The sequence below is a fragment of the Neolamprologus multifasciatus genome, chromosome 1 (assembly GCF_963576455.1).
Source record: "Neolamprologus multifasciatus chromosome 1, fNeoMul1.2, whole genome shotgun sequence".
NCBI lineage: Eukaryota > Metazoa > Chordata > Actinopteri > Cichliformes > Cichlidae > Neolamprologus > Neolamprologus multifasciatus.
In genome coordinates, this window is record NC_140439.1 from 23,739,494 (window position 1) to 23,765,058 (window position 25,565).

General features: G+C 39.3%; 1 protein-coding gene across 3 annotated transcripts in view; it reads right to left on the reverse strand.

The window, feature by feature from the left end:
- Positions 1-25,076, reverse strand: part of hipk3b (homeodomain interacting protein kinase 3b) — a 42,356-nt gene extending 17,280 nt beyond the window's left edge. The window contains exons 1-3 of one of the 3 annotated variants that reach the window (XM_085167245.1): positions 24,701-25,076; positions 14,313-15,615; positions 337-460 (exon numbers count right to left, since the gene is read on the reverse strand). In XM_085167245.1, coding sequence (XP_085023371.1) covers positions 337-460; positions 14,313-15,615; positions 24,701-24,773 — 1,500 coding nt within the window. In that variant the 5' untranslated portion in view covers positions 24,774-25,076. The remainder of the gene's footprint in view (positions 1-336; positions 461-14,312; positions 15,616-24,700) is intronic. The other 2 variants (XM_085167237.1, XM_085167229.1) reach the window with 2 other exon arrangements.
- Between the last annotated feature and the right edge of the window lie 489 nt (positions 25,077-25,565).

Here is a 25,565-nt window from a genome sequence, read left to right on the forward strand (position 1 = left end):
CTCTTTTTTTTCTTCTTCTTTTTTAAACTGCAATTTTACACTCGTGGTCGCTTTCTTTGCTCAATCAATCGCGATATTTATTTCAGAGCATAACTATGCACAAGAGCTTTTGTTTCCATAAACCACCTAAGTTTTATTTTAAAAGCTTCTGTGTTTTGATGAAGAGGAGAAACTGAGTCACAGAAAGTAAAAGTAGAAGTTGGACATGCTTAATAAGTTACTTAAAAAACTGAAAAGAAGGGATAGTGGGCAAGTACACAGCAGAGATGAAGAGGCAGAAAATCCCCAGAAAAAGAAATGAGGCAAGAGTGCACAGTGAGAAGGTTGGCTATTTACCTGGTCGTACTCCAGGGCCCCGGGGTAAAGAGGCCAGCCCAGAAAAAGCTCCGCTATTACGCAGCCTAGGGACCACATGTCTATGGCTTCACAAAACGGCAATCCCAAAATAATCTCTGGAGCCCTGTGGAGCAGAGAAAAAAAAACAAAAAAATACTTAAGTACCTTCAAAATGCTTTTAAAATTCATACATGACTGTACTAAAAATAAATGTTCTATTGTGCCTTTTTTTTAATAGAAAAAGAGCATATACAAATAAATCCAACCACTTCACTTGTTTATTTATTTTTTTTAACTGTAAACTACAAATCTTCAGAAAAATACCAAATTTGCATTTTGGAGGGCCTTTGCTGTTACAGCCATTTAAAAGCAAGAGTTATGAGCTTAGCTATTAACAAATTAAAAATGTGCAGACATAATCCATGCATCAATAACACCTTAAAATCTTTCCTTCATTAGAAAAAACAATGTTTGCTGAAAATGTTAGTTGTATAAACCAGAGTTGAAGTATTGAGCAAACAATGGCACTGAATTCCTGATGATAGCCAGTCAAATAGGATTGTGCTTTACGTGTGTAACAGTGCCAAGAGAATTGTAAGCCAGTACTGTGTGTGTTCTGGAGCTGGAGTGCGTCAGCAGGCCATGCCAGTGGGTTAGCAGGTCAGCCAGGCTGGGATCAGAGCTTTGACAGGCTTTGACGCTCAAGTCTGAGAGAAAATAAGAGCCGTAGTCACTAGTTTATTTAACCCCACATGCTTGCTCAGTGTTACGTCTCCATAAAAGCACTGCAATGCCACTTCATGGGAAAGGCTCATGGTGACACAAGTCTATCAGGACGAATATGTGTAAAATATGCTGACAGTCTACTTAGTATTCAGAACACACCACAAACCTTAGCAACATGACAGAGCACTGACAGGATCATGTATTCAGAGCTCACAAACCTTAATGTGCAGGAGTGACCTCCAAGCTCATTAAAATCAATAAGACACCAGCAGTATCTAGCACACCAACAGTACGTACTAAACAGAGGCTTCACAAAGCTGCTTTTCAGAATAATGTCTTAAGAGTGCCATTCAGTTCATTGCAGAAATAAATAATGCTCTGTTTATGCCACGTCTAAAATTATGAATAGTATGCGCAAGAACTTAGTTTTAAAAAAAAAATCAATATACACAATTTTTTAATCCAAAGGGCTAACAGAAAACTCAACATAATTTCTTCAACTTTTTGGAAATTGTATCAGTATACAGATTTAAATATTGTACCAAATGCTTATGGATGCATTTTCTATTTTCTATCTCTCCGTGAATTGCTACCTTATCGTGGTGGAGGGGTTTGTGTGTCCCAGGGATCCCAGGGGCTATGTTGTCCGGGGGCTTTTGGCCCCTGGTAGGGTCTCCCATGGCAAATTGGTCCTGGGTGAGGGACCAGACAAAGAGCGATTCAGAAGACCCTTATGAGGAAAACATGAGACTGTCTCAGTCTGGAGTTGCCCCTGGTGAGAGGCGGCGGGCTGGGGGTGACTATTCTAATATCCCCTCGGCTTGCTCCCTTGTATGTTGGGGGTTCTTCCCGGTAGATTAGAGGGTTTGTTCCCTGCGCCTTAGGGTCGGGTAACGGGTCCTGACTATCATCTGCGCTTATGCGCCGAGTGGCAGTTCGAAGTACCCAGCCTTCTTAAGAGTCCCTGGGTGGGGTGCTGGAAGGTGATCCACCTGGAGACACTGTTGTCCTACTGAGAGACTTCAGTGCTCACGTGGGTAACGACAGCAAGACCTGGAGGGGCGTGATTGGGAGGAACCGCCTCCCTGATCTGAACCCAAGCGGTGTTTTGTTATTGGACGTCTGTGCAAATCACAGTTTGGCCATAACAAACACCTTGTTCGAACATAAGAGTGTCAAGTGCACGTGGCACCAGGACCCTCTAGCCCGCAGGTCGATGATCAATTTTGTAATCGTATCACCAGACCTGCGACCATATGTTCTGGACACTCGGGTAAAGAGAGGGGCTGAGAGGTCAACTGATCACCATCTGGTGGTGAGTTGGATCAGGTGGCGGGGGAGGATGCTGGACAGACCTAGTGCACCTAAACGCGCAGTGAGGGTGTGCTGGGAACGCCTAGCAGAGGCCCCAGTCCGTGAGATCTTCAACGCACACCTCCGGCAGAGCTTCAACAGCATTCCGAGGGAGACTGGGGACATTGAGTCTGAATGAACCATGTTCAGCATCTCCATTGCCAAAGCTGCTGCATTGAGCTGCGGCTGCAAGGTGGTTGGTGCCTGTCGTGGTGGTAATCGCCGAACTAAATGGTGGACACCAGAGGTAAAGGGAGCCACCAGGCTGAAGAAGGAGTCCTATCGGGCTTGGTTAGCCTGTGGGACTTTGGAGGCCACTGACAGGTACCGACAGGCCAAGCGGAATGCGGCTCGGGCAGTGGCTGAAGCAAAAACCCGGGTGTGGGAGGAGTTCGGAGAGGCCAATGGAAAAAGACTTTCGGACTGCCTTCAAGAGATTCTGGCTAACCTTCAGGCGTCTCAGGTGAAAGCGGTGCTCTACCTGCACTGTGTATAGTGCTGGTGGAGCGCTGCTGACTTCGACTGAGAAAATTGTCGGGCGGCGGAAGGAATCCTTCAAGGACCTCCTTAATCCCACTGACACGTCTTCTGAAGAGGAAGCAGAGTCCAGGGATGAGGGGGATGACCCGCCAAGGATGTGCTGGAGAGATTATATCTCTCGGCTAGCCTGGGAACGCCTTGGTGTTCCCTGGATAAGCTAGAGAAGGTGGCTGAGGAGAGGGAGGTCTGGGCTTCTCTGCTTAGGCTGCTGCCCCCGCAACCCAGTCCCAGATAAGCGGAAGAAGATGGATGGATTGATGGATGGGTGGATACAAATAACTACAGATAATGGCATTGCTCAGAATAACTTGGCCCCAAGATTACATTGGTGAGAAACCCGAGAAGTAGAGTTATTTAATTTCCATTAAGCATATACATAACAGTAAAATAATCCATTGCATTGAACTGTCGTACACACGCACGCGCGCACACACAGTTTAATTTCAAAGAAATCTGCTCAAGAAATATCTTGGGTCTGCCATTTTGCAAACTGGACATATGAACCAAGATGATCCTGTACTTTCAATGTACATATTAAAGGGATCCAGGGTACAAGCAGTCAGCAACTCTGTGAAGTCATATCAGACTAAAGGGTGTGGGACACATGGAGAGAAACAGGAAACCAACCGTCACCTATTAAAAACAAATGCAACAGCTGCTTGAGTAGCCAACATAGTACCAGAAAACCTAGGTAGAAGGTATGCAAACCATTTCCGCCTTACAGGCCTGTCCTATTTATATTTAAAAAAAAAAAAAAAAAAAAAAAAAAAAAAAAAAAAAAAAAAGAAAGAAAGAAAGAAAGAAAGAAAGAAAGAAAGAAAGAAAAAAAAAAAAAGAAAGTTTTTTCCCTTGAGGAGTGAGAAGCCACATATCAACACATCCTCTCATTCAGATATGCATGGAAGTATCATGTTATACGAGAAATGTCCAACCACTGTGACAAATTACCCACACGTTCAGCTGCCTTTTCAGTGAATCTCTTGTCCCACAGACAGACTGTATTTTAGCCTACAACTGTCAACTGTCCTCTGTGCTTTCTCAGAGAGGAAGGCATAGAGAAAAATGAACCACTTCTTCACCTGACACAGGTTTTGGCTGAAGTGGTCCTCCAGCTTAGAGCAGCTCTTCAGAGCAGAAAAGTAGTACTATAAAAAGCTGCAGTCTAAGCGGGGCAATATCAGCTAGTCTTTCTGCAGAAAAAAAAAGACTCACTGAAGAGGCAGCTGAATAACATTGAGAAAAAGCATCATACACGCCGAGCGGGAAGGAAGCATGAGAAGTAAAGGCCGGGAGACTAGCTGCTTAGCAATAACTGAGCTTTCAAAATAAGATGCTAATATTCTCTCGGAAGGAAATAAATAAAATAATGCTAAAATGGATCACTGATTATTAATATACTTTAGCAGCCAGCAAGAAATGTCTGTGTGTGGGGAAACAATGTAGCATAAGGTTGATAAGTCTCATTAAAACAAATGCAAGGCATCACTAAGTATGTCTTCCAGTTAGGCACCACTGTGTAACTAAAAACCAAAGTTCTTTTCACAACGAAATGCCAAATCAAATCGAACAACAGCTCCATCTTCATCTGTGACACCCTACCTGCTCAGAAAAATTAAGATTCACACAATTATTCTGGTGTCAATAACCTTCCTTTATGCACAATCCTTCCCTATTTCTAAAAGTCAAAGTCAGTGTACTTCCCACTACTAGTCCCACACAAACAATGCCCCCACTTATTCAAAGCAATCCAGTATTATGGCTTTATAAGCATCAGCTGCATCATACAGCATTTTTGTCAGAGAAATATACAAAATGTGAACATGAGGGCATAGAATGGTTGCTGACCACATTAATTGTTTTCCTTACAAGAGCCCTGAGCCATCAACAAAAACATGAACTTAAAGAATGCATCAGAGGTCTGATAAACAATCATGTGAATTAAAGCGGGTGACTCATTTATTTATTTCAAAATATAAAGATTAATGTTCTTGTTGATACACATAGAGCACACATAGAAAATGAGTGGATTTTCTTCTGCTCTTCTGAATGCACAATAGTAATACAACACGTAAAATGCCAAACGGAAATAAAGAGTACAAAGAAAGACAGAAAAACGGAAAATTGCAGGACTCCTTCATTTAGTTTTGGGGGATAAGTGGATGTTGCCATGGTTGCCGGGCTCCATCCTAATCAACCTAACTCAAGCTTACCGCCTTTCTATGAAACTGAATCTGTTTTTCATTCTGAGGATATGACGCACAAGTTGAGATAGTGAAGCCTCGTGACTCTTCACTGCCACGTGCAAGAATCCCAGAAAAAAAAAAAAAAAAAGACAGGTACAACAAAACTGTCTACATCATGTTACAGACCCACTTCATAAAACTAAGCAGGAATAAGTGTGAACGGGGAATAAATGAATGGAGGAATTGACAAAAGGAAATAGACAAAAAACTCAAAGTCAAATGATAAAGCATCCAGTAAGCACAAATGATCAGAAGCAGTGACCCTCATAGCTACTCCACAACGGGTACCAATTCATCCAAAACCAGTTTATGTTTTACAAGCACAGAATACAGCAACAGATCAATGCTGCATTATTTTACTTTTACAGGCTATTAAATGCAGTCGATCTGCTTCTAATGTTTTAGTGTGCTGTAAACCTACAATGTTTTTCTCCATTAGAAGACAAAAGAGTGTCCATTAGGTTTGTTGACTGATGCTACTGCATGAGTTAAAAACAAGTCTAATTTGTGAGATACGAGTTGACTATTATATTACTTTCCTCACAGCTTCAAAGTTTCCAGAAGGCCTCATCTGTTATCTCTGAAGCGTACCTTCAGAAGTAACAAAGAGAAAAAATAGATTTTTATATAAACCCTTTTAGCTTTGGCATTTCAACCTTTCTGTTACAGAAAAAGTGCTCTTTTAGCAGGTTAGTTGACAAGAAAGCTCACATATTGCCTTGACAGTTTTGTATTCTCAATAAGCTTTAAAGGGGACACCTGGCCCAATGAGGAAAAGTTGAAGTGTGGATTCCAGTTTGTCAATCTGGTGACTCAAACAGAGTGCATCTTCCACACTGATCTTATTTATAAGGTGCTTTACAAACTGGAACATTACAGCTAACAGCTGGATTTTCCCGTTTGACTGCAGCTAGCCAAACAGCGACAGCCAATTACTGCTGAAGAGACAGACAGTGAAAGTGGACAGTATATCCTCTGTTTCCTAACATAAAACTCATTGTTGCAGCCTGGAGCAGCACTAAAGTGATCCCCTTAAACTGATTTTTAGTTCTAGTGTCGTCATGCTCCTCTACATACAATTCTATCACTAGCGAGCTAACATAAATTAATTTAAGTCTATTATCCGCAACCAACCACATGACCTTCCAGGTCACCTTCCGTACTGACAAAATATGGCGCTAAACATGTTTTAAAAACTTTAAGCACTTATTTCTTAATTGCACCTTCAAAGTGCAGAAAATAAAAAGTCTTAAAAATTGAAGTTGCACAACACCTGCATTCCTCTTGCCCTGCCCACAAGTGTATGGCTTCCCTTTCAAGTTGGTAAGAATTTATCAAGCATCTAAGTAACTGCCCACGTCTTCAGAGGTAAGGGGAAAGTGCCGAGTATACACGTTATGGATGCAGTTAACTTTAAGACCTCTAAGAACTACCAAAGAAGAGAGAGATGTAGAGGGAAAACAAGCAAACAAAAGAACCAGATGCCCCTCTGGCACAGAAGCTAAGCAAAGTCCTGCTGTAGGACAGGGACTGGGAATCACAGCACAATTCACAATATAATACCATCAGCATATGTTAGCAATCATGATGGTATTACAATACAGTGATTCTATGAGACACAGACTAAAGGGACAATACAGAGGAATTGCATCTTTGTATTATCAGGTTTAGTCAATTTTAATAATGTGGTAATATAATAAGTTTACTTTGTTTCTTCTTCACCAAATGTTAGGTTACTTAAGTGCTTCTGTTCACTTTACCCGCATTAGTAATAACTGCTTATCAAATAAAGTCCTTAAACTGGTGCAAAGTCAAATAGACACAAGAATTAAGAGTGCTTGAACATTTTAACAGAAACAGATATTTGCCAACTGTGTATGGAAAACGACACAATACATTGCCATATACTCCCAACAGAGACCATGGCAAAACAATTGTGAGCCACACACACACACACACAGACACACAAAAAAAATTCTTAACAGTAACTATACACAACAATTATACACAATATCTCACATTCTACATCCTTCCCAGCGTCCTAGTAACAGAATAAAAGATGGAGGTGGCAACAATATAACCCATTGGTTTGTAAAGACCATTCACTGTGGTCAGGTTGGAATTTTGAAACCAGATGTGAGAACAGGGGTGGATTTGATTGCCAAACCCCAAAAGAAAAACTTGTCAATCACAGGTTATTAGCCAATGAGCATATCTTAGACAGTCCTCCTTTCTGAACTTGACAATGGGCAATATTTTCAGAGAATCTTTCATTTATTATGATTCAAAATAGGTGACCGAGCAAATATACCGATCAGAAAGGTTTTGTACAGATTACAGACCTATGCATTGGCTTCACCTTCCAAAGCCCAAAATTATATATTATATTAATTATATATATTTTTTTTTAATACCTTCTATGGACAAAACCAGAAATTTTACTTGGAAGAACATAAGTAATCCATGTGTTTGTGCTGTGTTGTAAGTAATTTGTTAACTGGTGTGGATTGAACAATTCTATGGTTTTATAGACACATAAAACATTTAGGCCGACACAGTGTAGCATTTGGTTTGGTGAGGTCACTTCAGAACAAGGCATTAATACGTTAATAACACTGCACTGACTGCTACCTTGTCTTTGACAGAAATCATCCTACTAAACAATGCCGTCCTCAGAGAAGGCCTGCCACTATGCAAGGTGTAACCTTCCTACACTGCAGTTATGACATTCATCTACAGTAATAAAATTAAACTCAAATAGGCAGAGGCAATGGTAAGAAGCTGCAACTACATTTTCAAGCTCATTTACAGATTTGTTTATGTGTGCATTAAGATGTTGACCCAAACATTTTCATTTGTATCCAATTTTTCTACCTAAAACAAACAAACAAAAAATACTGACAACATATTTTATTATTTATAACCAACAATTCTATCTTTATGTCTTATTCATGGCCATTATCTCACAATACAGAAATAGTCCTTGGGTCTTTACTTTGAGGACAAAGCAGGGTGGATTAAAGTGTAAAGAGATATCTAACTAGCTCATACAGAAAAGAGCAAATAAGGGTGGTTACACATTAGAAGAGGGAAGGATCACTGTCGCTGCATGCTTACACAAGCCTTTGAGTAAAACTGTTGTGACAGAGACATTTATTTGAACCACACTGCAGTTGTTATAAGGTCAGCTAAAAAGAAGAACTGACAACATGGTTCCTCCATGAAGGAAGAATGGAGCCAGACTGCATGCTTTTACCAGGAACTGCAATACCACACACACACACACTCAGAGCTTCCTGCATTATTCAGTGAAACACAGAGGCAGTGTAACAAAGGGCGGGGGAACCACTTGCACTTTGATCTACACAGGCTTTAGATTAAGGATACAAGGCTTTCAGACATGTTTTACAGATGTAAACCATTCAACGTGTTGACATAGTGCTGAGCTTTAGGAAAGCTTTTTTTTCAGTTCAAGTGTAATGTGTTTTTTACTGTTTTGATGGTTTTAAGAAGGTGCTTAAGATGGCCTAAAAAAAATTGTTTCTGGGCTTAGGGTGACAGGAAAAAGAAATACCTCTGGATATTTAAAATCCACTGGGAAGACTGTGGAAAAATTGCAGGTACTTACCAGCTTACATTTTTTTAACCCCTAAAATACTACTCTCTAAAACGAATTAACTACAGAACAGGGTAGAAAGCAGATACTGGATTCAAAGCTTTAAAGCTAAACTTTGTGCAGTTTTGTTTTCCCCCTTATGTTTGCGCTCTAAGCTACCAACTCAAACAGACAAAAGCAAAACCATTTAATTTGATGCAGTACTAACAACTAAAAGAACAATGTTTAAGTGAACTGTAGCTTTACAGCATTGATAATAATACTACAAAGTTCATTATTCAAATAATATTTGTATCAAAACAAAAAAAGTGTCTATACTGGGTTATGTTCACATATATTTAATCTTTTGAAACATTAAATTCTACATTCTTTGTGGGGTTACTGATATTGCCTGTGGTAAAATGCTCTATTACCTGCTCCAATAAAAAAAAAAAAAAAAAAACAAACACCAGCTTTAGCTCTTCATACCATCATACTGTTTGTAGGGCTGGGGAATATTCTCCTGAGTCCAAACTTCACCCCGTGACACCAACAACAGCTAATACCACTCTGGTGGGAGTGCAAATGTGCCGTTGGGAGTTTACAAAAGGAGCCATCCACACCACTCTGTGACACAAACATAATAATGGAACAAACCTACTGCTGTTTGTGAGAGCATTTAGAATCACAAAAAGTACTATGAGAACTAGTCTCGACAGTGCATAACTTTTAAGTGCTTGCCAAATGACAGACTGCAAGCCAGTGCAAGCTACTTTGACCACATCAATACTTAGAAAAAATCCTTTACCCAACAGTCTAGAGAAGGACTTTGTTCATAAAAGGGAAGATGCTTGTGTGTGCACAAGTTTCCATGCCCACAAATAAGTTTCTAAGAGTGTCCAATGGAATAAATGCTCACAGACCTACTTTTCAAGGACACTTAAACCATCAGTCTTAGGCCAACTATTCTACACATGGATAGGAGAATAATGCACAGCTTATTGTTTCACAGAATTAATGACCATGTCAATGTGAACCTGTCTCAATCACTCATTTCTGTGATTTATCCCATTAAAAAAAACATTTTTTGAAGAACATTCCCTGCAAGAGAATGGTATTTGCTCCTGGGGAGGCTTGTTAATGAACTAACAGAAAATGTCATGAACTCCTCCCAGTAAAGACTCAGGATACTTACTATGATATGTTCACGGTAAATAAATACAACTTAATATTTCCAATTTCCAAATATTAAAATAGCAGATGATTGGAGGGACTGTAATTTTTAGATGTCAATTCTACCCTGGAGCTGTGAGCACTCCAGCTTTGCTGACTATGCAAACTGGAGTGGCAAATTACAAGTGGCCAACGGCCAAATGCTTGTAAATTGTGGCAGCAGTCAGTGTATCTGTCAAACTTATTGGTAAGAGTGGGTGATAGATTTGAGGTGTCCACCATCTCCTGTCTCAGAAAGGTGAACTAAACATTCAGCACAGCGAACACAGAAATGTGCATCGACATATGGGAATCAAAACAGCTGACATTGTGGAGCTAGTTGACCTTGAACAAGTAAGTCAGAGTTCTCTAGTATTTCAAGCTGTCCTTATTTCATTCTGGCTGCCTATGTGCATCACCATCTATAGAAGTCAAAGCACACTGGCCAGCATCCCATGAGCTATTTTTAGCAACCCTCCAATTTCACCCTCAGCAACGCAGTTTCCCCACAGTGTGCTTCGCATACTCTTGTCCCACAGGGGTAAACTACAGAGGGACGACAGAGTTACAATAGATATTTCACTTGTTTAGTCTGTTGTCATTCCAACAATTTTGCTGTAACAGGAGAATGAAATCAAACATAGGTAAAAAAATAAATAAATAAAACGTCAATATAGTCCAAAAAAAAAAAAAAAAAAAACCTGTCTGCTTACAGTTTGACAAATCTTAGAATAGATGTTAACGATAGATAAAGATGGGACATCAAATATTGATCAAAGCTCAACAGTTGTGCATTCTAAAAGAAGGTACATGGAAAATAGGAAAACAGCAAAAACAGAAAGGCCTGACGTTACTTTCCAACAGCATACAAAGAATCCAAAAGAGCTAAGGAACAGAAATGATAGGACAAAAGCCAGCCTCCATCAAATTGATGGAAAGAGTAAAGTGTGGAGGAAAAATAAAAAAGTTATAGCTCTGTTATGACTTTGGAAGGAAAGGCTAGAATTAGAAATTAATAAGAATTGTATAACTCATTGCTCCAAATCACAAATTTTGTTGGCTGACTGGCCAGCTCACAGCTGCTAAGTGGGGTTTTTCCCCTCACAGCCAAGAGGTTTGCTAAATGAGTATTTGTGATGAAATAATGCAAGAATTGAAATTCATGCATCAGAAATTGTTTTCAGACAGTTTTGAGAGACAGTGAAGTTAAGATGACAAATAATGGAAATATTGGAAAGTCCAGTTCTTAATTGTGTCACTGCTTGGCTGTTTTTATCCATAGCTTGGTTTCTCGGTTTGTTTATTTTTTCGGTCACCATTTCCTGTGCTACGTCATACCTCTGTCCACAAAAAAATAAACAGCAGAACCAGCAAACATATGAGCTAAACATGTTACTAAGTCACACTTTCAGCTGTGTAGTTGCAGGCATATCTACACATTATCATAGTAAAGATGTAAGTAAGGGTATTTTTCTTGGCTTGCTGTACATGCAGCATTTATTTCCCAGCAACCATTAAAGTGGTGAGACTGGTTTCTAGAATGTTGACACTTTTATTTTTAACAAGTTCCTGAAATGAAGTGTATATGCATCGCAACAACATTCACACAAAAGCCTGATGAGTTCCTGGAATGAAAGGAGCATACAAGGAATAATTGCAATTAGCAAGTATTTTACACAGTTCCCATAAAACAATGAGCAGGGAATCGGTCAAAGTAATTGCCAAGTTCTCACTTTAGACACTAAAGAACAATCTACAGTAAAAGCAAATGAATACAGCTATCAAATACTATTTGCATCCATTTTTATTCAAAGTACAGAATTGCCTGCAAAGCACACTGTTCTACTGTCTGACTGTGCAGGCAGGGACAATTATTCAAATTCTATGCAAAAGCTGCTCACTATAATAGCCAGTTCTGAATGTGGCTCATAAATCCTCAACCGTCCCAGGCAAAGAAACCAAGTTAGAAGCACCAAGAGTATGAAGCCCTTCATATCTCAGTCTTTCCATTTGAATAGACAACTGCTCTGATAAAGTGTAGTTCTCAAGTTTTTAAACAGTAACACATCATTTTTTGGAACCCAATTTCTGTACAACTACAATGAGTTCTTAAAACCAACAATTCTAAATGTGACTGAAGTGCAGACTTTCAGTTTTTATTCAAATTATCAAAGTATGATAATTTTAAACATTTTAAAGCTTCACATTTTAAATATGAAGCTTGTTTTTAATATTTACATGAAAATCCTTATGAATGCCTGAAGTCTACAACCCAAGGCCCTTCTAAAATGCTTCATCCCTTCAGATGTTCTGCTGGTCATTTCCTTCAGCCACTTTCAGCTGCTGCTGGTTTGTGGGTCTTACTTCTGTTTTGTCTTTTTTAACTAAAAAGCATGCTTTGTTGGTTCGAGAAGGTATTGCTTTTGGGTCATACTCTACTTGCACTGTGACAAAGTGCCATCCAATCCGTTTTGCAGTATTTGTCTGAAACTTAGCAAGAAACACCAATTACCCAGTACCACTGGCAGCTATTGATGCCCATTACATAACACTGCTTCCACCGTGTTTGACAGATGATGTTATGTTATATCTATCACTCCTATTCTTAAGTGTGTTCTGTATTTACATTGATGATGGCGCCTCTTGGCTGTAGACTGACGATGATATGCCTATCCTTCAACGGTGTGGTTTACTTGGTTAGATTTTGTGGAGTGCTTTTCTTATCCAAGGAAAGAATTTGCAGTCACAATCTTTAGTTATTTTCTGTGGTCTTCCACAACCAGTCTGGAATATAGTCTAGAATATACTACATTCCAGATTTGGCAATTTCTAAAGTTTCTGTTCTCTCTCCGGCAGGTTCTATTTTGGTTTCTCAGCCTGATTATGTCAAATCAAGTAAAGGAGGCCATCTCTTTGTACCTCATATTAAGAGTTTCAGTGAAGGGTGATGAAATTTACGTTAAATACTTGGAACAAACTCCACATCTTTTTAAATAATAAACAGAAACAGACCTCACCTTGCCATAAATCCCTTTTTTTAGTCAACTGTCCAATTACTTTTGAGGGAGCATGTATAAAAATGGCTGTAATTCCTGAAAATAATAATTAGCAAGCTATTATAAGTTATCATCTTTTATTTATATATATATATATATATATATATATATATATATATATATATATATATATATATATATATATATATATATATATATATATATATATATCTCAAGTCAAATATATAAAAAAGTCAAATATATAAAATATATATTTGACTTTTTTTGACTTGCCCATAAGACTTTACATTTTGATCATTTGCCCACAGCCTTTAAGTCAAAAAGATGTTTTAAACAGGGTCACCAGACTGAAAGTTTTTTCCTGTCTACCCCCAATCTCAAACACAATATAAAATTTCATGTGGTTGGACTAAACAAATCCCCCAATTACAATATTAGTTAAAAATATCTTGTTGTTAAAAACATATGTACAGAATACTGTTATTGTTTTAATGTTTCTCTGATATAGGTCTCTTGTAAATGAAACATTGAGTCTCAATGGGAAAGTTGTCTTTATGAAATATATACGCAAGCTATTGCAAATAATTGACATCTGAGAACCTATTAGTATGAAAATACTAATTTATATCCTCTTATCATTTCAAGGTTCCTATACAAGAAAGACAAAAACCAAACAGTGAACTAGGTCACTCCTGACTTGCACAGCAGTTGATATCACTTCAGGCCTGTTTTTCTATTCAAACCAAAGCATTCATAACATAATGCCAGAAGTAATTTGTCTCACTGTTTTTTTTATTGCATGCCAAAGATTATCAGAAGCCCAGATCTTTTTCCTGCATAAACAAAATACATTACATCTACTTTGCATCTTATACACAGCCCTGTAAGAGAACCCCCATTAGCCTCTGGCATGGCATTCACCAACTTCTGTCATTACCTTTCTTTACTTAATCTACATGTACACATAATATCAATCTTTAAATGTTTGCTTTTGCCTTTGTTTTCTGTAATATAATATATTTAATCCTCTTAACTTTTAAATCCAAAGATCCACCCCTGCATTCTTGCAGGGTCACATTTTTTAAATTTTTCACAGTCTATGGTATGTGCCTTCTAAATACACAGGATGTTGTGCAGTAGGGAGACATTTCCTTGTTTTGCTTGAGAATAGACATTTTTAAACTAATTATGCTGGGATGGATACAGAGTACAAGACTGCACTGAACTAATACCGAACCCATTAAAAAATGAAAAAACAAATACAATCTTGTCATTCATATCTGTACTCACCTATAGTACCGAGACTGGAGGTACGTGGAACACACTGCTTTGGACACGTGACTGGCTGAGCCAAAGTCTATCACCTTCACCCTGTAGGGTTGCCTCACTGGGTCCACCAGCATTATGTTCTCTGGTTTAAGATCTGCATGAATCAGACCCATGCTTTTTAACTTTTTCAGAGCTGTAGCTACCTGTTGTAGCACAGGTCTGATCACTTTCAGGGGCAGTGGGCTGAACTTATTTTGCTTCAGGAAATCATACAGGTTCCGTTCAAGCATCTCAAATACCAGGCAGGTGTGACTGCGGTGCTGAAAGCATTCAAAGGCTCGCACCAGGTTGTGCTCATCTGCATTCTCTCCACTCAGACGAGCAAGGATGCCAACTTCAATTTGACCCTGCCTTGCATATGAAGGGTGATTTTTCAGGATCTTGACAGCCACTACCTCACCTGTGCCCCTCTTCCAGCACTTCACTACCTGACCAAATGTGCCACGTCCCAAGAAATCCAGCACTTCATAAGTATTCTTCATGGAACAGAGGACTTCATGCTGCACAACCTGATAGTCTCCATCCACTCCTCCCGTCCCTCCTGCTGCCCCTACAGCCCCATGCCCTACACCCTGTTTGGAGGGGCCCGCTCCAGCCCCCACAGCCGCTGGGGCTGTCATGGCTGCGTTCCCCACAGTCGTCGTTTGCAACATGGCAGGCAACATTGACAGTTCCTCCACAATCTGCATGGTGCTCCTTCGGTTATCCAGCTCCTCACTTTTACGTTTCAGCCCACATCGCTGAGAGCTGTCAGGTGAGTTCAAACCTCCACAGTTCTCTTCTCTGTTGCCCTCTTCCTCTTCACCTCCCTCACCACCCTCTCCCCTTCCTCCTCCTCCTGCCCCTGTTGCTCCACTGCTGCTCCCACTTGCTATGTCTGTCTGCTGCTGTTGCTGCTCCTCGTCCTGTGACTGGACAACCCCTGCTTCTCTTTGCTGCTGGGCCACAAATGGGCCTGGTGCTCCACCACCTCTTTTACCGGGCTGTTGTCTCTGTACACCACGCACCACGACCGTCTGCACCGGGTACTCTTGTCTTCCACGCACTTTCAGGCCCACTGCCAAGTCTCGGTTCACAAATGAGTGGGCTTGTTTCGTTGGATGCACAATGCCAAAGGTTCTGCTGTTCAGAAAAGTCCGTGGGTGTGCCCTCTCATGGTACACACAGCTGCTGGGCTCAACTTTGAGTTTCTTCACACTGCTAAAGGCACTTGTCTGGGTTTGATAAACGTGTGGTGGGTAGACCAAGACTTGTGAGGCCATACCTGTGGAGAATAAAGAATAGAAAGAATTTAATTAGATCCACAGAAAATAATGTTGTCCATTTTTGTCATGTTACCACAAAAAAGAGCAATTAAGCACACTTGAACTCAGCTTTAGAATCTGTCAAAAAAAAAAATAAATACATGCCAAATTTCCCAGAGCATTTTTCTCTTTGCTTGGTCAAGGGCTAGACTAACTTACTTTGAGTGCACAAAAACTGACCCATGGCACCAGTCTAATTTTGCTGTTGTCTCACCCCTCCTTGATGACACTGCAATGAGTTGTTCACCACTAAAAACAACCCACCCATCACCACATCCGCATATGTTATACGGCTCAGAGAAAGATTGTTGTAGTGGACGACATCAGAACACCTTCACCATTCTGCACTCTCCACTGCAAACCCACCAACACCTCCACATAGCAGATGACTAACTTCTCAAAGGTTTGCCGGACCTTTTCCTGCCATTTCCATGCATCCTACTGCAGGTCTCTAGGCAACCAATGGAGAGGGAGTGAGTTTGAGAGACAGATAAACATAAGAATAAAGTTATATAGCAACATCAATCCCACATTTCCAATTGTCTAAGAGTGGTTTATTCTTTTTTTCCCATCATTTGTGTATGTTTGTGAGTGAGGGTAAGGCACTTAGAACTCACAGAAACCTGCATAGTTAAAATATTCTGAAACTAAACTATGTGGAAAAAGCAACAAAGAGTAAAAAGTATAACAAATTTCAGAATTCTGGTTACCTCTAACATGCTGCACCCCATGACCTACTTTCATGTTGGACCACATTAATTGAGATGCATGCTTCTGGACTCCAAAGACTTTAATACTTCTATTGACACTACATTTAAAAGAAGCATGTTGATCTAAATACAAAATTAGACAAATATTATTAAATGCTCTAAATCAGCAGTCCCCAACCCCCGGGCCTCGGACCGGTACCGGTCCGTGAGTCGTTTGGTACCGGGCCGCGAGAGTTGAGGCTCAAGTGTGAAATGTATAGTTTTCAGGGTTTTTAATCGGTTTTCAGCGTTATTTTGTTATCGTTTTTATGGTTAACTCGGTTTTCCTTGGTCTTTTCACGTGTGTTATGAATAAATTTTCTTTTTTTTCTCGGTACCGGTACTAGTTTTATTTTGTTGTATTTATCCGCGACACCTTAAAGGCCAGTCCATGAAAATAATGTCGGGCATAAACCGGTCCGTGGCGCAAAAAAGGTTGGTGACCGCTGCTCTAAATGCTAAACAGGAGCACTGTTACTCTTAATGTCTTATCTCCAACTAACTGAAAAAGATCAATCAAAAAACAAGAAGTGTACACAGCTTAGACAGGTATGGGCTGTTTGGTCCCTCTGTAATGTCTCCTTAAATTAATATCCCTGATGGAAAGCCCACTTGTGTTGTTGTGATAACACTAGCACTGTGCGCTATCCCTCTGACTCTATTCTGAGCAATGCGATAAGGTCAACCTATTCTGTTGGCAGCTCTCTGCACAATCACAACTTGTGTTTCTATTTGGTGGGACCATTTACCGTCTTTTTAGTAAGAAGCACATTATCACATTTATCCCAAATAGGGCTCAAAAGAAAAAAGAAAGAGAAAAAGATAACAACAATAAGAGTCCAAAAAGCAAGTGTCCTGAGATCCACTGTAAAAGAAGTGACATAAGGACTCTACTTTTAAACTTCAAACCAAAATGAACTTGTAATGGTGTTCATTAGACTTGGGTAGGTTAAAGTTAAGAAGCTGTAATTATATAATCATTGTTTAATGTTGTTAACAATTATTTTGATAGTCAACTATTCACTGACTATTTTTGCGATTAGTCGACTAATCAGATCATGCATCCATTGGACGTAAAACGTACAGCTTTTTGCACCAGCATGCACCTGCTCTGATATAACTATAATTAGCTTACAGCTTCAAGTGTTTAAGGTATGTGCTAACTAAAAATAAAGACAAGATGATAGTTTATTAAATTTTACTGAAATTTGCAGATTGTCTCAGTGGAGTTTAACAAACTCAGCCGTCTGCTCCTTGCTATCTAAAATATAACAGGACACGGGAGTATATTCTCGAGCATCTCACACTTCTAATAATCAGTTGTCTGCTTGACGTTTATTCAGCTGTGTAAAAACTATAACTTTAATCTCAGCCAAACCGATTTACTCAGGAACAAATAAAATACTGAAAAAAGCCAAACAATAACATTTTTAAGTTATCTAAATGACTGATATATCATGTTTAACCCGAGTAGCGAAAGACGGCGGTGGGTTTGAAAATGACTTGCCGGGAGTCCAGTGTTCTCACCGGCTCTAATGAGCCTTGAACCCCGACTAGCTATCGAGCTAGTGGGTAACAGACGTCTCCGAAAACGTCAGAGCGCTTTTGAAAATATGTGGTGTCTTGATAAACCAAGCAGATATTTGAAGTTTGCACAGTTACATTCTCGCCTGAAAATATGTTAAACGTTTATTTTGTGACCCAGAAAGAATAATAAGAGTAATATTAAAACTAACTAGCTGCCGCCATTGTTGGAAACAGAGCAGGGCCGTGCTATGAATTCTGGGATAGGTTGGGCCACAAAGTATACACCCGACCCATCCTTCAAATCTGGGGCGCATTTGTCAGCCACATTTGTTGGCGTCTTCGAATTTGGACAGTCTTAGTCGTGTCGCTGTAACGTAATCGGGGGCTTAATGTTGTTAACACGATTTAAATTATCCCAGGTGAGACCTCCAAGACTCACTTTAGCACTTGCGAAAATACTATATTATTTTTTCTCTATTCATCAACCACACTAGGTCTATATTTTATTAGCTTTTACACATATACTGATCTGTCCCAGATACTCAGGTTAGTTTATTTACAATTACTGTTTCAGAGTTGTTTCTGCACACAGGGCTCAAGTTTCCAGGGGGTCAAAAGCACAAGTGACACACCCAAACTAACTGCAAGATACTTGAAGTTCAAACTCAAGACTAATGTCAATTTATGAACACTTTCTATTAGTCACCTGTCTAACCAAATACTTCCCAACACAATGGAAAATGCATTGGTAGATCAATTCTTACTCATATCGAACCCATCTTTGAGCTCCATTTTTATGAATCCTGTACAGAAGTGGACAACATTACAAAAGGATGACCTCTGTGTTTCCACTGTTTGTTTAACAACTATGCAAGTAATCCAAATGTAACCACATGCCACCACTAAACATACAATGTAGCAATTCACAGCAAAAACAAAACAAAACACCACTGACATTTCTGAGACCATTATTCAGTCAAGTTTTACACCGTTTAGCCAGCATGATCACAATATTCTTCCTGACCCTCATATGAAATACTTATACTTTCAGTTTCAGCTTTGTGCATTGTGATTTGAGACATTAATTGATGGGAGTCCCAAGACAGGAGACAGCACTTGGAGCCCAACTGAACAATTAGGATGTCTAGATTTGGATGTGAGCTTCCAGTAATTTCAATCTAGAACTCAATTTCAAAGGAAACTAAGATTGATTTAATTTGGATGCCTACAAAATTACAATCACTATATAAAGTAAGTTGGAGGAGCATACCACAAGGCTGTAAAAAGCAGACAGCCTTAGTTGTCAAGGCTAATGATCTAAGGCAAGAAATGGCAGCTGCTGCTATTATTACCATCTGAATCCAGATACTCCCCTGGTCAGCTGTGACGCTCCTCCTGTGGCATTATATTACATCCTTCAAAGCTGCAGAACCTTTTCAGCAAGCCTGAGCTGCTAAGTAATTGCTCACAGTTAAACTTTTGACCCTGAGCTACTCAAAATTAAATGGAAAAGAAAATAAACACTAGACAGCTGGCCAAAAGGAACAAATGGTACTGACTGAAGTCATAATAGGTGAGATGACAGATTAAGACCCTCAGTGTTTTGCAGAAGATAACAACATGACAATTTTTTTTAAATTTCAGATTTTGTATATGAAGTAGGGCTGCCACGATTAGTCGACTAGTCACGATTACGTCAACTATCAAAATCGTCGACGACTAGTTTAATAGTCGACGCGTCATTTGAAGCTTTGTAAGATCCCAAACGACGCAGAAATAAGTAGTAGGATTTAAGAGTGTAATAACGGACTGAAACAGAAGATGGCAGCAGCTTGTGTCTTTTTTCTCCATCTTGATCTACCGAAGTTTAAACAACAGTCTTGCCTAAAAACACTTTTTAAGTAGTTGCATTTCTTGTCAGATGTGCAACCGGCAGTTGTAACAAAATAACTTCCCAAATATTAGATAAATAAAGTATTTCTTATTCTTAAGACCAACTTTAAAGAACAAACTCATTATGGCTACTTTTTACCAAACAGGACCCAGAATATGAATGTTTATGCATGAAACAAAAACAGACATGTTCTCATCAGATGATGAAGGTAAATACAGACGTCATTGTGGAAATAAAAACACCTACTTTGAACCAACCCAAATAGGGCTGTGCGATATGACCAAAATCTCATATCCCGATATAAGAATTCTATCGTCCCAATAACGATAAAAATCACAAAAATGTAACATTTTCTGAAAATTCTGTGAATCTCGGGCAGCTCGACTTGCGGGAAGTGTTTCCAGCTGCACGTCATGTAGCTGGAGTCGAGTGTTTTAACCGATGCATGAAACGATACATTTTTATACATAAGTTGTAAAGGCCGCCGTTTTCTTTGTGAGTATTTATTACATGGCGTGCTGCAGGGAAAAGCCTGTTCTAACGTTTGAGTCTTAGGTTTATTTTTTAGCACCAAGCGGCTCTTTTTTACTTCTCATCTGTAAATAATCTGCTCTTTCGCGTGATTCAGTTTATTTTGAAAAGTCTCAACAGGATCTTGAGCTTTATTGTGAAAGGTTTATGTGGAACATAAACAAGCGGACACGCGATGCTGTTACCGTCATTGTTGCTAACCACAACCCATAAAAACGGCGCTTCTCCGTCCGTAGTCTGGTTATATAAAATATAAGAGAAAGAGAGAACTTTAAGAAATTAATATAGCCACTACAGTGACCATCAAAATGATGAAAAAAATATTGCCATAAACAGTTTATTTTGCGACACCACGAAACAAACGATAGCGTAAAATGAAACGATAAGACGCTTTTATATCGTCATCCGATATATATCGTTATACCGAACAGCCCTAAACCCAACTTTCTGCTTTTGCCATGTAAGCTTGAGAATTAAACAGTCATTGCTGTTTTAGATTGCAGGCCTACAGCCTCACAGCACAGTGTGGTGCTGTGTCTCGTGAACTTGATCTTATATGCTCATTAGATAAAAAGCCTCTCTATTTCCTAAAGCATGTGACCTCATGATTTTTCAACTGTGAACTTATGACTATCATTTAGCAGTCTTCTTGTTGAAATAGCTCCAGTTTGTAGGCAATGCACAGTACAGTTAACTATTACAATGAAGAGATTAATTATGGTGTCAATTACAGAGCAATCCCCCTCCAAAAAAGAATAAAAAAATAAACAAAAAGATTCAAGAGCATGTAAAATGCTCAAAGTTAAAACGGGCCACATACAACTACAAGAGCTAATCAGTTTTACTCAAGACAATGTCTGTCAAAAAGCACTGCAGCATTTTCAAAAGTTCAAAACAGCACCGGGTGTATTTTAAATGGGAACTGTGTAAATCTGCAAATAAGGAGTGCACATAATCAGACACAAGCGTCATAGAAAATCCAGGTGATTTTTCAAAATGAAAGATCCTGTGCAGACTAAACATTTCACTTCTGACAAGATTCTGGTGAAATATGATTCTGCAAAGTACAGAATAACATAATGTACATGACTTACATCATAGACAAACACCACAGTGTATTCCTGAAGTAGTGCTGGGTTTAAAAAATAAATAAAAACCTCAACACAAACCTCTGTCTTGAGTCATTGAGTCTGTCTTGTATTCTATACTGCAAATGTAATGGAGTTTGTCTTGTTTTTCCATAATGGAGTGATAAAGAGATTTTCCCCATTTTTTCCGTTCACTTCATTCATTCTCTTAAAAATTACCCACTGCCTTATTGCATCTTGTGAACAAAGTTACACAACAAAATACTACTGACAAAAATAAGAATTTACTTATATCAGGTAATCATTTATCATAGCCACCCACAAGGTCTTACACTCATTAAGCCATTATAGACTAGCAGAGAGAGTTATTTTACCTCTCCACTTTCTGAACAAAAGCAACTGAAATGTAAATAAAATCCAGGTTTTGACCAGATCACTGGTAATTATCCCCTGTGAGCTGTAATAGATGTTTACTTTTGAGATAACACACAGTTACCACCCAACACTTCTGCAATTCGGTCTACATCACAGCTTCTTCTTGTCATGGTGGTCTCTTACGTACACTCTCAATCACTCCGTTTTGTTTATGCTGGGAAGCACTAATGTAACAAAGTGTTCTGCAGGTTTACCTCTGTGGCGGCCATCTTGTTTTCCTAGTAAAGAGGAGGCCTGCCTCAATTGCGGCTCTTTTATAGGCCAGTCTGAATTGAGAAGGCGTGGTCTTTAGTAGGGCTGTTCGATATAACGATATATATCGGATGACGATATAAAAACGTCTTATCGTTTCATTTTACGCTATCGTTTGTTTCGTGGTGTCGCAAAATAAACTGTTTACGGCAATATTTTTTCATCGTTTTGATGGTCACTGTAGTGGCTATATTAATTTCTTAAAGTTCTCTCTTTCTCTTATATTTTATATAACCACACTACGGACGGACAAGCGCCTGTTTTTATGCGTTGTGGTTAGCAACAACGACGGTAACAGCATCGCGTGTCCGCTTGTTTATGTTCCACATAAACCTTTCACAATAAAGCTCAAGATCCTGTTGAGACTTTTCAAAATAAACTGAATCACGCAAAAGAGCAGATTATTTACGGATGAGAAGTAAAAAAGAGCCGCCAGGTGCTAAAAAATAAACCTTAGACTCAAACGTTAGAACAGGTTCTTCCCCGCAGCACGCCGTGTAATAAATACTCACAAAGAAAACGGTGGCTGTTACAACTTATGTCTAAAAATGTATAGTTTCATGCATCTGTTAAAACACTCGACTCCAGCTACATGACGCGCAGCTGGAAACACTTCCCGCAAGACGAGCTGCCCGAGATTCACAGAATTTACAGAAAATGTTACATTTTTGTGATTTATATCGTTATCGGGACGATAGAATTCTTATATCGGGATATGAGATTTTGGTCATATCGCACAGCCCTAGTCTTTAGAGTATTTAAAGTGGGCAGGAAATGGATTGGGGGCCATTTTGAGAAGATGCTGTCTGTATGTGCATGATATTGGCAAGAGACAATAAAGCAATTACTTCAGTTAAGATAGAGTGAAGACTGATGTTTCCCTCACCACACCTCTCTGCGTAACAGTTTACTACCTCATGTCTGTACCCACACCTCAAGATAACATCACCCAAGAACCAGTCTTTAAGCTTGCCACAGTGCAAAACAGATAACCAGTTGTCCCAGGTTTAGTAGATATGTGCCATCATTATTCCCTCACTCACCAACCAAAATTGCTCACTAATACCAATTACTGTAAGGTAAACCACTAGTTATGTTATTTACTGGCCTGACTTTTATCTGTCATTACTGCCATCATTGCCACCCACAGCCATGCATTAGTGGCCTTTCTATGCTACTGATAAAGTGAAGAACACAGACATAATCAGCAGACAAGAGTATCGAGGGGAGAAAAAAATTCACAAAAAAATAGTCACAAGTGCTCACTGGTGGTAACGTCACCAAGGTATTATAATAGGCTGTGAAACTTGAAGACTAGTTTATCTAAGCTACTCATAACCAAATGAGCAACACATTACTGGATAGTCACTTGATGCTATTTACATCAGACAAGTGTTACTGGCAATGTAAAAAGAAAAAAAAAACTGTAAGGCAGGGAAAGTACATTAGCTTTACAAGCTACAGTCTGGGTATTGAATTTCTCTGAGTTTTAAAAGGAGAAGGAACCTCACTATGGCTGCCGCCACATAAATAGCTGGCTGTTCAAATAATCTTGCCTACAATTACACAGCACACTTTAATTTTGCTGGATCACACAAAGGAACTCACTTATACGTCCTAATCTTTATATTTAACACAAAACCACCACAGTCAATGCGGCAAAACACCAAGCAGATCATTACAGATATACTGTATGATTAACTTGATACTTTGGGTTCTTAAACCTTTTTTCTTCCAACGTGTTTATGCCTGCTGACAAAAACAGCTTCATATTTTTGGTCCAGGAAAACGCAAGTGTGGGTGCACTTCAATGAGCTGTTGTTAGTATTCTAACTTGAAAAGGGTTTTTTTTTTCTAGATCATCATTACCGAAAAACATAAACGTCTGAAAATGACAGAGACACTTCAAATGCTTCATCACAATTAGACTTCCAGTTAACTACAATTTAACAACACGTGGCACTGCCATACATCTGGTACAAATTTAGACCAAAAAGTATGACTGGGTTGTACATAAGGTCTGCTTATTTTTGCCATGCCTGATTATGATAAAGTATTAACATTATGCGACAATCTTTGACTAGCATATGTTAGCTGACTCACAGGCGAAACCCAATGTAACCTTAACTAACACAGCACTCACTACTTAAGTCACACGATCCTTATCGTCCATTTAGAGTTAGTTAACATTAGAACAAGCGATTGTAGTTTCCAAAGCTAAACGAGTCGACCTTGTGTTAAAAGAAATCAACTGGTCGCCGTGACAACACTGAAAACAGCAAACGCGTCAGTGTTGGCATTCACGCCAATAATTTGCACACAATAACACCACAGTTTGACTAAAATCGAAAATTAATTCAGGTTTAACCAATCAAATATCCAAAGTGCTGGGGGAACTACCTGCGCACGAAAGGTACTCTTACATATTGGGTTATAAAGGCAAAAGCTCGCTAGCTAAGTTTGTAGCTAAGTTGTCACTTAGTATTGCGTCACATTTAGACTACCATTTCAAAGGTTAGGCTAAATAAACACCACAGAAAAATAGCCTTCCCACCACCCCGCTGCTTACCTTCACATAGAGTCACTATAAGTATAATCCAGGGCTTCTCTGAACATGTTATGGACTTATAAATCCATACCATGTACAGTTCGCCTGCATTGCTGCCATCTTGTCCTAGACGACAGGAAGGGAGAGCTCGCTCTCGGTAACGCCACCATCTCCCACATTTTAAACACTAAATAACTCTTGCATATGAGCTTCCAGAAACACCACACCGAACCCACGTCGTAGCTACACAATTCAAACGCGTCTCCGTCTTCTTTGGGCAGCGTTGCCCATCTCTGTAAAGGGTGTCCGTTACCCTGTCTAGACGCACCGCTCCGCGGGCCTGCCAGCCTCTAACATGTCTCTTTTCTCTAGGAACTGGAAGCGAATGTTTGCGAACTGACGGCATTGGCCAGTCCAGATTAAATGATTACAGAGCAGGTACAAAGATGGGGGATTCACTGGTTCGTTTCTGGGAAGTCGGTTAGACAGAAAACATTACACTACAATGGGGAGCTTTTTTCATAAAAAGAAATAAGACACACTGAAAATTACTGACAGCATACATGATAAAGACAAAGGGGTTGAGAAGGATGAGAGGAACAAAAAAATGAACACAGAGATGTAGCTTACATTTGAAGTATAATAAAACACAGGCAAAGTGTTAATGCAATATTATAGTCCCCTTCGGGTTTTGCCAGGATGAGATGGGTTTATAGCTAACATCAATAAATGACAATGTGAAATACAATTTCCAACTTTTGTTTACATATATTCAGAATAATAACAATAAAGTTTGAATTGTTAATGTGATTGCTTCATGATTTGTTCCTCTAGTAAAGTGTCAACAGCGTACTTACTATAGCCTAGTAAAGTTAGAAGAAAATAA